Below are 14,256 nucleotides of genomic sequence, written 5' to 3' on the forward strand. Positions count from 1 at the left end.
TGTAAGCAATTAGTTACATTGTAAAATTGGACCTGAATGGCCATATCTTATTAATGATTTGAGTTAAGCTCCGAAACCAACCAATCATAAATTATCTGTAGTGAGGTAGGTCAGGGTACCAGCAGCTATCCAGCATTGGGCATAGGGTATCCAGCTTTATGCCTAGGCTATGTCAAACACTAGATATACCTAGAATTTGCCATAAAGTACCCAAAAATCAGGGGTTTGTGGTTGACTGGAATACTCCCAAAACAAAATTCGATTGGTGCGATCTAAAAAACAAAAAACCAAGAGCAACATTGTTCTTTTATTACCAGTAAGCATAATTCCTGCAATATATTTTATAGATTATAGTAGGCCTACGGAAATTTTCCGCAAAAATCATGATTTGCCTAGGTACTATTTCTACTGCTATGTTAAGTATATGGTATGGCCCCTTTCACAAAATTTCCACCAAAAAGTTATGTGACGACTGATTGAACTTACAGGATAGGATCCAACATCGAGGATACATAACAAATCGGGGCTTCATAAGTTTTAGAAGGAAATTTCTTAATTGTCAAGAAACAAAATATAAAGTCATAGGAACTACTTGGATTAAAAAAAATGTGCCTATATCAAGGCTTTGTGCTTTTCGATCGACTTTTTGTAACCTATCCAGTCATACACATACTCTCGTTTTTAGATATTGCAACCCAACAATATTGAGGCACCACAATATTGTACTCATATTTATAATGTTGGGGCACCTTGTCCTGTTTCAAGGGAATAATATAATCTGATTGAAAATAAGATATATACAGTTGAGATTCTCATTTCAACAAATTTTTCTGGCGACCCATGGCTCCTACAATTTGAGCCATGGGGATTTGTGTATGACTAAGCCTATTGCTCCTTCATATGGGGATAACTTGCTCCAGTGCCTCTTGGTACAAAGTCCATGTATCTAGATACAGATACTAGATACTAGATATATCTAGTATCTCCATGTATCTAGGATCAGTGGCTTCCATTGGTTTGATAAACACAACGCGGTAAACCATCAATGTTGTGTTTCCTTAAAATTTCTTTAAATTTCGGGTTTATTGACGCCTTCCATCTATTTTATACTCACCGTAACTCTGTAACGGCTGTGCTGCTTCAAGCTATATTCTGAAGACAAGAGGACTACAAGAGGCACTTAAATAAAGGTGTAAAAGAAAGCTTAAAATTCTAGAAGAGAGAAAAAAAACTACAATGCCCTCCGCTCGCTACGTTCTTACGTTCAGTCAAATCTTATTGTACCACATTGTACCGCATTTTGTAAAATATACCAGGAAATTTGTGATTGTACCAGAATGTACCTTTAGAGGTGAAATTTGCCAGAATAGTACAATTGTACCACTGTTGGCAACACTGGATGGATGTTCATTTGCTGACTGGTCGGTATATTTCGTCTGTGGTTAGAGCTCCTTTGGGATGGATAATTGACAACTCCCTTGACAGTGCTGATTTAAACCATGTTTTTGTCTCTATGCTTGTCAGAGGATCGACACGAAATCTTAGAAAGCTCTTCTTACACTGTTTTGTCTTTGAAGGCACATAAAGAGTACAGATACGACTGGAACGGGTCTTAATCGAAGTCTCCGCAGGCTATAGAAACAGTGCTCAGCACCGGTCTTTTCAATGCTCGAAGAAAAGTATAATCAATCTTGTCTGTTCTGTAGCTGCCGGGGGACCCCCATGGAACTCTTCTTCATTTTGTCCAACACGAGAAAGTGGATGTCATATGGAGTTCACTGTAGCTAGAAAAGTCGACGAAAGTCTTACTCCCGTGGTTTTGACGTTCATGAACAAAACTGTCTATAATGTCCTCCAAGTTCTACATTTAAGTGACCTGCAAGGGCATCGAAACCCAAAGTAACAAAAATAACTTCTTTCTATGGAAAATTATTAAAGGCTTGATGGGGGTGGACGTAGAAGTCTTCGGGTTTTTGGTCATTCCTGGATGAGTCTGGGGCATGGACATGTATAATAATCATACTTCACTGGAGCCCTTAAATTGATTAGTGATAAGCTTTCGGAGACTGCATAGATGGGAAGGAGACACTTTTCGGCTCGTTTAGAAAGCAGAAGATCAATATCCATAAGGTGGATTTTTCCTTCGAGATGAAACAAGGGTGACATCGTTTAAAGTTTCTCTCCTTATTGAGCTAAGCTGAGTCTTAAACAATCCAGGGATGTAGGATAATAAACTTAGGGTTGAGTTATTAAAAAAAACGACTTTTTCCAGGTTTAGTTAGTATGCACTCATTTAGTGTTCTAAGGCATAGTATCCCCTTAGGGGTTAAAATAGGTAATAACTTCTTCAGCTGAAATGTCGTAAAATTCGACAGACGTGATAAAAGATTAACCTATGCCTTGGACCAGCAGCCTGTTCAGACTAATGAAAATATTTTTCAAACAGTTCGTGGTAACGAACTGTACATAAGGAGCGACCCGGCTCTATAGTAACCAAAACTCTAAAAATGGAATTTTGATATCAATAGCTACATCAAAAGAATTGAATTTTAATGCTGATTTTAAATACATAAGTTTAATCAAGTTTAATTTTACCCATCAAAAGTTACGAGCCTGAGAAAATTTACCTTAATTTTGAAAATAGGGGAAAACAGCCCCTAAAAGTCATAGAATCTTAACGGAAATCACACCACCAGATTCAGAGCATCAGAGAACCCTGTTGTAGAAGTTTCAAGCTACTATCTACAAAAATGTGGAATTTTGGTATTTTTTGCCAGAAGGCAGATCACGGATGTGTTTATTTGTTTGTTTGTTTTTTCTTTTGTTTGTTTTTTTCCCCCAGGGGTAATCGTATCGACCCAGTGGTCCTAGAATCTTGCTAGAGGGTTCATTCTAACGGAAATGAAAGTTCTAGTGCCCTTTTTAAATGACCAAAAAATTGGAGGGCAACTAGGCCCCCTCCCACGATAATTATTTTCCCAAATTCACCAGATCAAAATTCTGAGATAGCCATTTTATTCAGCGAGTCAAAAAACCTTATAACTATGTCTTTGGGGATGACTTACTCCCCCACAATCCCCGTGGGAGGGGCCACAAGTTACAAACTTTGACCAGTGCTTACATATATTAATGGTAATTTGGAAGTTTACAGACGTTTTCAGGGGGATTTTTAGATTGGGGGAGGAGTTTAGAAGAGAGGAATATGTTGGGGGAACTTTCCTTGGAGGAATTTGTCATGGGGGAAGAAAATTTTCATGAAGGGAGCGCAGGATTATCTAGCATTATTTAAAAAAATACAATGAAAAAATAAATATGGAAAAGTTTTTTCAACTGAAAGTAGCCTAAGGAGAAGCATTAAAATTTTAAAGGAACAGAAATTATTACGCATATGATGGGCTCACCTCCTCCTAATACCTCGCTCTTTTTAAAGCTAAAGTATTTTTAGTAATTTCAACTATTTATTCTACGGCTTTTGTGATTCAGGGGTCATTCTTAAGAAATTGGAACAGAATTTAAGCTTTAGTGTAAAGAGCGAGGTTCTGATGAGGGGGTGAACCCCTTTGTATACGTAATAAAAGCATGGGAGTACAGAAGTTCGCTACGTAAGCTAATTTGTAAGTTACGTATATCTTTTACTAATAAAAACGTTCGTAAAAAAATTTAAAGTTCTAGTTGCCTTTTTAAGTAACCAAAAATCGGAGGGCAACTAGGCCTCCTCCCCGCTCCTTTTTTCCTCAAAATCATTTGATCAAAACTATGAGAAAGCCATTTAGCAAAAAAAAAAAAAAAAAAAAAATGCAAATTCCGTTTTAATTATTCATCCGTGCAGAGCCAAAATCAAAAGATGCATTGATTCAAAAACGAAGAAATTAAATAAAAAAACAAGTTTTTTTAACGGAAAGTAAGGAGCGACATTAAAATTTAAAACGAATAGAAATTACTTCGTATATGAAAGGAGATGCTTCCTCATCAACGCCCCTCTCTTTACGCTAAAGTTTGTACTGTTTTAAAAAGTAGAGTTAAGAGAAAGAGTCAAACTGTAGCGTAAAGAGCGGGCCGTTGATGAGGAAGCATCTCCTTTCATATACGAAGTAATTTCTGTTCGTTTTAAGTTTTAATGTCGCTCCTTACTTTCCGTTAAAAAAATTGTTTATTATTTAATTTTTCATAGTTCGGAGCTTTAGTCTTTCGTTTAAGTCTTTCGTTGTTACAGATGCAGTAGCAAGTGTTTTTAGTTTCATATTTCACAATTTTAATCATTTTGTATTAAAGAGAAGTTTTATAGTTTCTTCAGGGTTGCAGCAATCAGCTCCTCTCAACCACTAGCAGAGGTAATTGTCCGTAGTGCTGAAATAATCTTCCCTTTACAGTTGTCCCTCTAAAAAGGAAAACTATTGTTCGGGGATGTGCTCAGTGGCCTGGGAAGAATTCCCTATGGAGTCACTCAGTAGTTGCTCAATAAATATTGAATAAGCTACGTTTACGTTTACGTTTACGTAAAACGTAAATCCCGGTTTTTAGTGCTATATTTGGAAAAATAACAAGGCTACGTGTTACTTTGTTTTTTAAAACTCTTTTTGTAGAAAAAAGGTGGTTCAACCTTAGAATACCTTTTTTAAGCTAGCCATAGCATCTACTTATTTTGTTTATAGTATATAATACAAATTAGCAAAATGCTTCAATAACAGACTAAAACCCTATTTTCTGTTTTTTGTCAGATCAGCTTTTAATTGAGTATTATCTGTAATCTAATTAATCAACATTCAATTAAGAGATTAATACCCAGTAATCAGCCACGATCTTCAGATAACATTAGTTTTATTCAACAGCAATTCGATTGATCACTAAATAGTAATAAGTGTTATTGATTATTGATCTATTCAGTATTTTTTTGGCTTATATATGAGTAGCTGCTTCTCTTGTTTCTTTCTTGTGTTCTCTACTTTGTTCTCTTTTTTTTTAAACATTTAGACAAAAACCAATACAAACAAGTGAAAATTAGCTTATACGAGATGTCAACCAACAAACGTAAGCAGCTATGTCTGAAAAAAGCATAAGTGAACAGAAATTATAATAAACAGCGAAGCCATGCTTAAAAGGAACAGAAACTGGTTTCAAATTTCTGTAAAAAGTTCACAGGTTTTGTTCCAATGACAATAAGACAATAATAGAACTGTGTTGTTGGATCCATTATGGACATTGTACATTTGCATCAAAAAATGAATATCATGTTCTGAGTTCCTTTAATTTTTAAAGAATGTTCTCCATTGAATGTTTCAGGATCAAGACATTATCAGAAAGGAATCCATCAATCTCTCCAACGATTTGACGATTACGGTTCCGCCCACAGAGTTAATGACTTCTCAGGTAAGTAAAATAGCTTCATTGATATCATGGTGATAGATAACTTGGAGAAAGAAGAGATTATTGCGACATTCTTATAATGAAGAAGTCAGAGCTAATCTACTAATTTTCTTAGACTAAATCAACATTTAAATAAAAAAAAAATCTTGCAAACTTATTTAAAAGGCTTGGAAAGTAAAAATATGTTATAAATTACGTTAAATTCTCACTAACGCAATTGAATTCGTTTTATTAATATTAATGAAAACGTTTTTTCAGCTTGAGATTTTCTACTATCTTTTGGAGTGCGAATTTTACAAAAGTGGAAGAACTGAAATGCAAATTAAATTGCAACAGTTTTCTGGTTTTGATACTACTGCTACCATCGACGCCTGAGGCAAACAACACTAAGCATACTCCACCTCCATCCCAACCTATTAAAAGTTTAACTTCTTACCCCCTCCGAAAACGTTCCAATTTCATTTGAATCCTTCCTTACTGCCCCTCCCCACCTAATTTTGGAGACGACCTGCTTTTCATCTGGCCCTATTTGGGTGGCCGTACAGAACAATCTTAGGCAAACTGCTTTCCACCATCGGCAAAATTGTCCTATCCATCCCAACTATTCATTATATTAATTGTAAAAAAAAAATCCAAAAGACAAGTTTTCCGAAGAAAGTAAATAGCTCCACTAAGCCAAATATAAGCAGAAATAAAGTCAAATAATCTTCTAAGGGTGAAACTACCACAAACCACCTTCAATAAATAAATGAAGCTCAAAACGAACAGAAATTACAATAAATAACCGAGTAAAACTTAAAACGAGCAAAAATAGCTTGATTAGGGATGACATCCTCCATACCTTCTCAAGACCAGAACACAGTTTGTACTTTACTGTAAAAATGACAATGTATTGTTAGCTTAATCTACCTTTACTGATATTTATTTCTAAAAGTATTACTCCTCTCCCCCCAACATTCTCTCACAAAAGGCTCACCTGAATGCCCTTTGTCGTTTTGGAAAGAAAGGGATAAATATACATATATTTCTCAATACCATATACTATATGCAAACAGTGAACGATGTGCCTAGCTTAACCCTTTGTTCGTGGGACTGTGAGAGGGTTGACGTCCCCAAGGGCATAATTATAGAATCTTTCAACAATGCGATAGAAAATAGACGTCTCAAAATTTCGATCGAATGTTTGTTTCGGAAAATGGTGGTCGTGGATTTGTTTTGTTTTGGATAAATTTCAATTTCCAATAAAATGAGCCCTAAGTAATATCCCCCCAATCGCTTTAAGGATCCCCATAGCTACTAATCCCTGTTTCCTTTAATGATTTGAGATTGCGAAAAAGTTTAGTGGCAACCCCCTCCCCCAGGACAAGACACAATGTTTGCTACGTAATAGGGAATGTTTTTCTTCGAGATGCAGGTTTATGTCACGTAACAGGGATCCTTTAAATATCTTCAGGGGGCCGCCGAATTACCTAATAGATCTATTACCTAATAGAGAGTTTTTTTAAAAACCTGCGTTAGCTAGGGCTTCTTTATTATAGGTTTTCTTTGGTTGCTACGTAATAGGGTTTGATTGCTACCTAATAGAATGTTTTGTTCTTAGAAACCTACGAGGGACGGGAAAAACCTTCAGGGACGTCACCAAATCCTGTTCTCTTTGATTGCTATGATTAAAACCTAAGGGTATAGGAGAGAGCCTTCAGGACCCCACCAAGTCCTGTTTTGTCTTGGTCGTTATGTTTAAAAACCCACTAGCGCCAGGTTTCATTAATTCATGATTTCCTTGGTTGCTATGTAATAGGTTTTGTTTTAGTCCTTTAGTCAAGTGGGGAAGTCCTGGCTGTAAAAAAAATTGATCATTGTGCAGTTTTTACAGATCAGGCCGACGTAACCGAGGGAGACTTGTTTTGGTTTCAGTTATAATGTGGCAAAAAATTGGTTTTAAAAGTCAACGACATGTGAATTGTTAAACTTCCGCAGCATTGAAAAAGAGTTCAATTTGTCAAAAACGAGGATATTATTATTTAGTAATAGATGCTTTTGCTTTATTACATTTTGAAGGTGGTAGCAATGACGAAATGAAACCTAGAGTGCGTAACGTAGTAGTAGAAATTAAAAGGGGCTGCCGGCTAATCCTAGAACGGGAAAAGATGTTTACACTATATGTAATATCATTGAGCAAATTCAAGTCAGAAGAAAACTTATGCTTTGCAGCAAATGTGAATATAATGCATATACAAAGATTATAAGACGGATATAACTATCTGAATCAATCTATAAATAAAGAATAAGTTTTTTGCTAGCGAAAGAGAATCCTTATTAGTCTATAGTCGCTAGTGACAGTGTCAGGATAAAAAATGACAAGATTCGAGAACCAAAAAACCACACGGAACCTAGTGAGTTTGTAAACAAACGTTTAGTTCTAGATGGCGATTTTCTAGAGTTATCGCTCCAAAGGAAATTATTTTCTAAAAACGAATACTTAACGTTATAATTAGAAATGAGTCTCCATCTTTGGACTATTGCATGAAACTTTTAAGTCGTGGCCCAAATAAGTTTACTTAATTTATTGATATATGAATTGAAAAACAGAGATTGAGAAAATAACTTCCTCTTCCCACACACTATAGTTGTTTCTCGACACAGAGACTAATTAATAAACTATTTCTACACATTTCTTATAAATAGCAATATTGAAATTTTCCTTTACATAGTGTGAATATACACCTTTTCAGACTTTTTTTTTATATTCTCATTGTGGGTCTCCACGCAATACACCATTTGACCTGCAATAAAACCATTGGATATCAAGTCACCCCCACCCCGTTTCAGATTTTTAAAATGATATTTAGGTGGGGCCTGATGCTTCACTATCTCTGGGTAAGTGGACTCGTTCCAGCTCGTGTAGTCCATTCGAGTGCTAATGTGCTTACCGTTTTCAAAATCTTCTAACAAATCATATGCTGAAAATTTCAACAGCAGTGGATTATTATCTTCACAATACACTTGATCTTACCCCTCCCCCGGCCATTGGAGTGTACAAACATCGTAATAAATTCCCAGCATGAGTTTCTTGGAAATTTTTAGTATGGGACTGCCAGAGGAAATGGTTCTATTTAACACAATGTCTGTTTTTTATATGCGAAAGGGCCATATTTGAGTCTGTAATCGTGGACGATGTGAAATTTGGATCTTCAATGACTTAGGAATATTCTCTTGTGTCGGTTACAACGTCACAATGCCTCAATTTAAAATGAGTATAAAGATTTCTCTTTCAACTTTCATTCTTGCCTCAGATCATTAACAGACAAAGGTGTCAATAAACATCTTCATATATAGTTTTTGATCAAATTAGAGAGCTCTACGAATCTTTGTGACCTTGAAACCTTTTGCCAGTATCCACCGCAAAAGAACGTGATGTACAGAAAATTTTTGGTATCGAGTGAAAGTCTTTGTTTTAAAAGCTTTAAAAGCTTTTGTTTTAAAGGTGTCTAGGGCAAGCCCCCATCACTACCGAAAATAAGTTATAGGGACTGAATGAATCTCCAGGCACCGTTCTGCTTATCCACGGGAAAACAAAATGCCTTACCGAGTCACAAAGTTCCATCGGTATTCCCCCATCAACTTCGAAAAACCATCCTTGCGGTCCATTCTCCTCAACAGTGTCAATGTCGAGAAAATTCGGAACAAAAAGATTGTCCATCTATTTGTAATTCCCTTTCGTCGAAGAGAAGTAAGACATTTCCGACGGATAAAGGGAGTTCAAATCAAGAAAAATATCATTTGACTTTTCACTGGTACTTTGTAAAATCGGGCCAGTTTCCAGGATGCAATCCCCGTGAAAAATTTAGCCTCCCCTTATTGATCTCTCTACCAATAAGTGTTGATCCACTCTCGGTGATCAAACTTATATCTTCGATACTAATTTTGAAAATGAAATCCATTACTAGATGAGGAGTTAAAAAGAAATATCCCAAACTTCATACGTCACTTGCCAGGTACATTTTACAGTAATCTTTGCCATTTTTACATATTCTCTAGCCCCAAACTATCTTAGCAAATTCATAGTTGGAATCTGTGCATGGGCGATCGTGAAGTGGATCATAAAACGCTTCGATGGGTGGTTGATTTTCCTCACGTAACCTCACCTGTAGCACTTATAGAGGAATATTCTCTTACACGTTGACAAATTATACATTTCATCTCCTGGAAAGCGCTTTTCAAAAAGGCAGAAACTATTGAAACCGTCACTTTTTTGGACTTGGAAAACGTAAGGATTCGGGGGAAAACTATAGGAATCGAAATAACAGATTTTTTTTGGCTTTCTAATTGAATTCTAAGGGTAACAACTTCTCAGATGTTTGGGTGTGATGTTATATGAAAAGGACCCATCTACCTAAGTGCCATCTACAACTTCACCTTACTGAAAACGTACCAACACTGGTAATACGAATTTCAAATAATAATCTGAATTGTGCAAGTAAACCGGTAGAAAATATACCAGCTTAATGTTTACGTTACAATATTTATGTCCCAGTCCACGAAAGTTACTCCCCCAATTATATTGGATTACTTAAATGAATATGGTCACATACTGAAATTCTGTCTCCAACCTCAACGTATTTCCCCTTGAAAACCCAACACATATCCATAGTTTTAATGGCCAACTCTTCCTTTTATGATAGAGTCATTGGACATTTATGTTGTGCAGCCGTAAAATTGATTTATTGGCTGTTGTAATTAGCACAACCATAGCTGAGCCTACCCAATCTTTTCCACCCAATGTCTCAAATACCTCTACCAATTGAATGGAATTACTCAGGTCTCTTTAAGCATGCCCATAAGAAACTGCAATGGCATCATGTTCTTTTACACGATTCGAGTTTGATAGATCACAGACATCCATGAGTTTATCTTCGATGTATAATGACACCTTGTCCTTCTGCAAGAGTGAATTTTGAAAATTTATGAAACACATGATGTCATTATTACCTGAAACCGTCTCCACTGATTGTTATCCATAATGCTTACAGTACCTGATGTGATGTTTTAGTTTTAACTCAGTAAGGAACCTTGAAAGAAATATTTGGGCAATAATAGCATTTTGCAACCATTATTTATATTTTGAGCCCTCACGTAAAACCCAACAAATGTTGGGAATTGAAAAAATCTTCGTTTGAATCAGAGTTTTTGGCAGGCTTGTAGAGAATCCATACCCAGTGTTTCACCGATTAAATATATGGACACTCACTGAATATAAAACACCCTGTTTACGTTGAGATCCCCATCTTTTATCATAATGTAAGACTGAAACTCCAATCTTTAAATTCTCATTAACTTTCTCAAAAATACCTATCCCCTTTAGTATTTCAGGATGTTTTCCCTCTTTAAAAAATTAAAATCAAGTTTAGAAAGCTCTGACCCCTCCCCACACCCACTAACTGCCAAATAATCCAAATGTCTTTTAGTGGCATCATCTTTTGCAGGCGTATGACCCGTAACAAGGACTCTCACGTATGACCCGTATGAACCGACACATATTTCGTACGATACTTCGATACGTATGACCCGTATCGAAACGAAAGCGTTGTACACCTCTACAAACCTTTAAATCATCATTATATCTTGCACCGTTTTTGCCCCTCCCGCCACTTAAAAACAAATATCCTTTTAAATTTTGTTACATTGACATCTAAATATTCTATAAATAAAACTATGACCCACTATGTTTTTCATTATGACTTTTCATCGAAAAAAATTCCCACCCAATTCAAAAAAATCTTATAACTGTTTTAGTCTTGGTGAACTGCCTGCATCTCCTTTTGCAGGTAATGCGAGTACACCTTGCATGAATTTTTATTTAAAATTTTTTTTTGGAAGATATATGATTTAATGCTGTCCTTACTTCCCGCCTCCCGAATTTGTCGTTCAGGAAGTGCCCAAATTTTACTGACATAAAAGTGTGCTATGTCTACTGGTTCTGTATGGTTACTACCACTTGTAAGTGTATTGAAGGGGTCTTTAGCCGTAAAATATAAATATTGCGTAAAGTGGTGTCTGCTAAATAAAATTCAGGTAAAACAGGAAGTGAACCACTTCCACTTTTTCTACTCCTCCTCGCTACTTTGACATTCTGGCTTGGGCACTTTTTCGACCTGACTTGTTGGTAGCTGGTCATCCCCTTCATAGTACTTATTGAGGCTAGGATCTCACACATATTCATCTAAGTAATACATAGTGGGAGTCACACTAACCGAGTTCACTCCCACATATAAACCCTTTTCACGTTCACTATAATCTGGGGCCTATTCCAATTTCAGTTGCAATTCAACGTCTTCACAGAGGTTTTAGGTCCATTGAGATACTGGTATGTGACCCTAAGAATAATAAGAGCTTATTAGCTCATTGAAATATTTTTAATCTCATGACGTGAAAGAATTTATTTTAGGCTGAAAAATAAAGGATTAGCTTGAAGATTTTTTGAGAGGGCAACTTGACACTTCTGATGTGTTGAGACCACACTGCTAACTATAGCTTTAACGATCAGAAAGCATATCATACATGGATCCCCAAAGGATGCCTTCGGGTCCATAGAACCTACACTACCACCTAAGGAGACAAGACCAACAATTATCCCATAAATAGGGTTAGAGTGCGCCCCCTTTACGTTCTGGGTATAATAGTATATTAAAGAATCTTAAAAATACTTACAGAGGGAATATCGACGTCTATTGGTTCTTCGCCAAAGAAATCAGGCAGCAGATTGTTAATCAATAGATGGAATCATCATTGGCAGTCTTAAAAAAGAATAAAAATTTTTACTTGCTTGAAGTATTTATAATTTTAATTTGTAAAAATCATTTTATTAGGCTGAAAAACACAAATATTAATCTAAGGGCCAGTTGCTCCTCAAACCCTTCAGAAATAACAGGTCAGGGCCATTTATTAAGCTGATAAAGAATGTGTTAGATTATTATTTCTTTTAGGACTCAAAAAAGTCTGATTGTTTTTCTTTTATTAGCCTCGAAAAGAATGGGGTATTTCTATTGTGATGAAAAAACTTTTTGGGCAATGCCCTCAAACTCCCCTCTTTGAACAAGGCCCCCCTTTCAGGTGTAGAACAATAAATTTTCAACACTAGAATGCATTAGCTTTAGAAAAACGAAGATCTCAGTTATTCTCCTTTATAAGCCAGAAAAGAATGTTCTATTTTTTAGCTATTCATCTCTTAGTAGCAAGGAGACTTACCTCAAATTTATTGACAGGGCTCCCTATAGTAAACTAAAAAAAAACTAAATTAGATAGATAAAACAGTATGCTTTTTAGCATCCATTAATTAAAATTTACGAACAATACTGATAATTTAAACAAAATTAAAATCAACAGATTGCGTGAGGGACGTATTCCCTCCGTGCTTGGATTATCATCATGGTCTTTTATTGAGGATGCAAGTCCCGACAAGCCGATAACCTTACTGACATGGAGATTGGGGCTCGAAGGGCTCGTTTACTCCTATTACTTCATAGCCGAAGGAGGCACATTCTCACATTGTTTGGGGAATGCAGGAGGTGCTGGTCTAGAAGGGCCAGCGTCCTCACCCTGTAACAGAGAATTATTTCCCCCTCTCTGTATAATACTAGACTTCTTTGCCAGAGTCAAAATTTATCCAATATATTTTATAATTTATTCAAAAAATAATTTTTTATTCTTACTTTAAATAACATAAGGTTTTCAGAACACCTAACACTCTCTAGAATTGAGTTCCAAATAACAACACCTACATGTTTAATCATAAACCCAGAACGCGTTGTATGCCTGATTTCACTAGTCAGCTGATCAGAACTCCTAGTAGAATAATCGTGATAATTTGAATTATATCGATAAAAACTTCCAAAATATTGAGGAGACAATCCATTTAAAACCTGGTATACAAAAATTAAAATCTGTTGAGATTTAATAAAATCAATATTCAAAATATCTAAATCTTTAAAACAATCTCTAGTACTACCACACGCAAGATACTCTCCCAAACTTCTAATTATTTTATTCTGCATAATCTGGACCGTTTTTACATGACTAGAAAAATTGCTTGCATACAATGAACAGCCATACACTAAATAAGGATGGACAATTGAATAATAAATTGGTTTCAGGACATGTAGAGGAAAAAGATTATGAATTCTTCTTAAAATATTGACTCCGCGAGCCAATTTTGAAGATAAAACTTTGCAATGATGAATCCAACTAAAATTTACATCAAAATAAAATCCTAGATATCTACATTTAAAAACCTGACTAATGGAAACACCTTGTAAAAGAATACTATGACAATTATTTACAACTTTACCAATACGACTAAATATCATATAATTAGTCTTCTCAGTATTCACTGCAAGAAAACTATGCTTTGTGAACTGAGATAAATTCCCCAAAGTACATTAGTTATCTCTATGATATCTTCGACAAATTCACCAATCACTGTAAGCGCTGTGTCCTCTGCGAATGATGTAACTACGGCACCAGGAATTTAAAAACGCATTGTATCCACGTATATAAGAAACAGTAAAAGTCCTAATACCGAACCTTGGGGCACTCCACAATTCAAATTGAAGGGTTTCCCTACCACTTCATCTATCATAACTTTGATGGACCTACCATGCAAGTAAGACCTAAACTAATCCAAACACTTCTCACGGACTCCCAAACAAGCTAGCCTACTTAATAAAAGATTAAAATCAACGGTATCAAATGCTTTTTTAAATCTATGAACACAGTAAGAGGGATAAGATTCTTTTCTAGGGCACTATTAACGCACTCCATTAGATGGTATGCCGCATGAACAGTTGAATGTTTAGTTCTGAAACCGAACTGTGACTCACTTAATATTCCGAGCTT

At 35.8% G+C, this 14,256-nt stretch overlaps 1 protein-coding gene across 1 annotated transcript in view; it reads left to right on the plus strand.

The window, feature by feature from the left end:
• The window catches only part of LOC136041293 (limbic system-associated membrane protein-like), a 255,171-nt gene that overhangs the window by 107,007 nt on the left and 133,908 nt on the right, over positions 1 to 14,256 (plus strand). Inside the window, exon 3 of the mRNA XM_065725904.1 lies at positions 5,281 to 5,367. Within this exon, the coding sequence (XP_065581976.1) occupies positions 5,281 to 5,367 (87 nt within the window). The remainder of the gene's footprint in view (positions 1 to 5,280; positions 5,368 to 14,256) is intronic.

Source organism: Artemia franciscana, unplaced genomic scaffold (assembly GCF_032884065.1).
Source record: "Artemia franciscana unplaced genomic scaffold, ASM3288406v1 PGA_scaffold_131, whole genome shotgun sequence".
Taxonomy (NCBI): Eukaryota; Metazoa; Arthropoda; class Branchiopoda; order Anostraca; family Artemiidae; genus Artemia; species Artemia franciscana.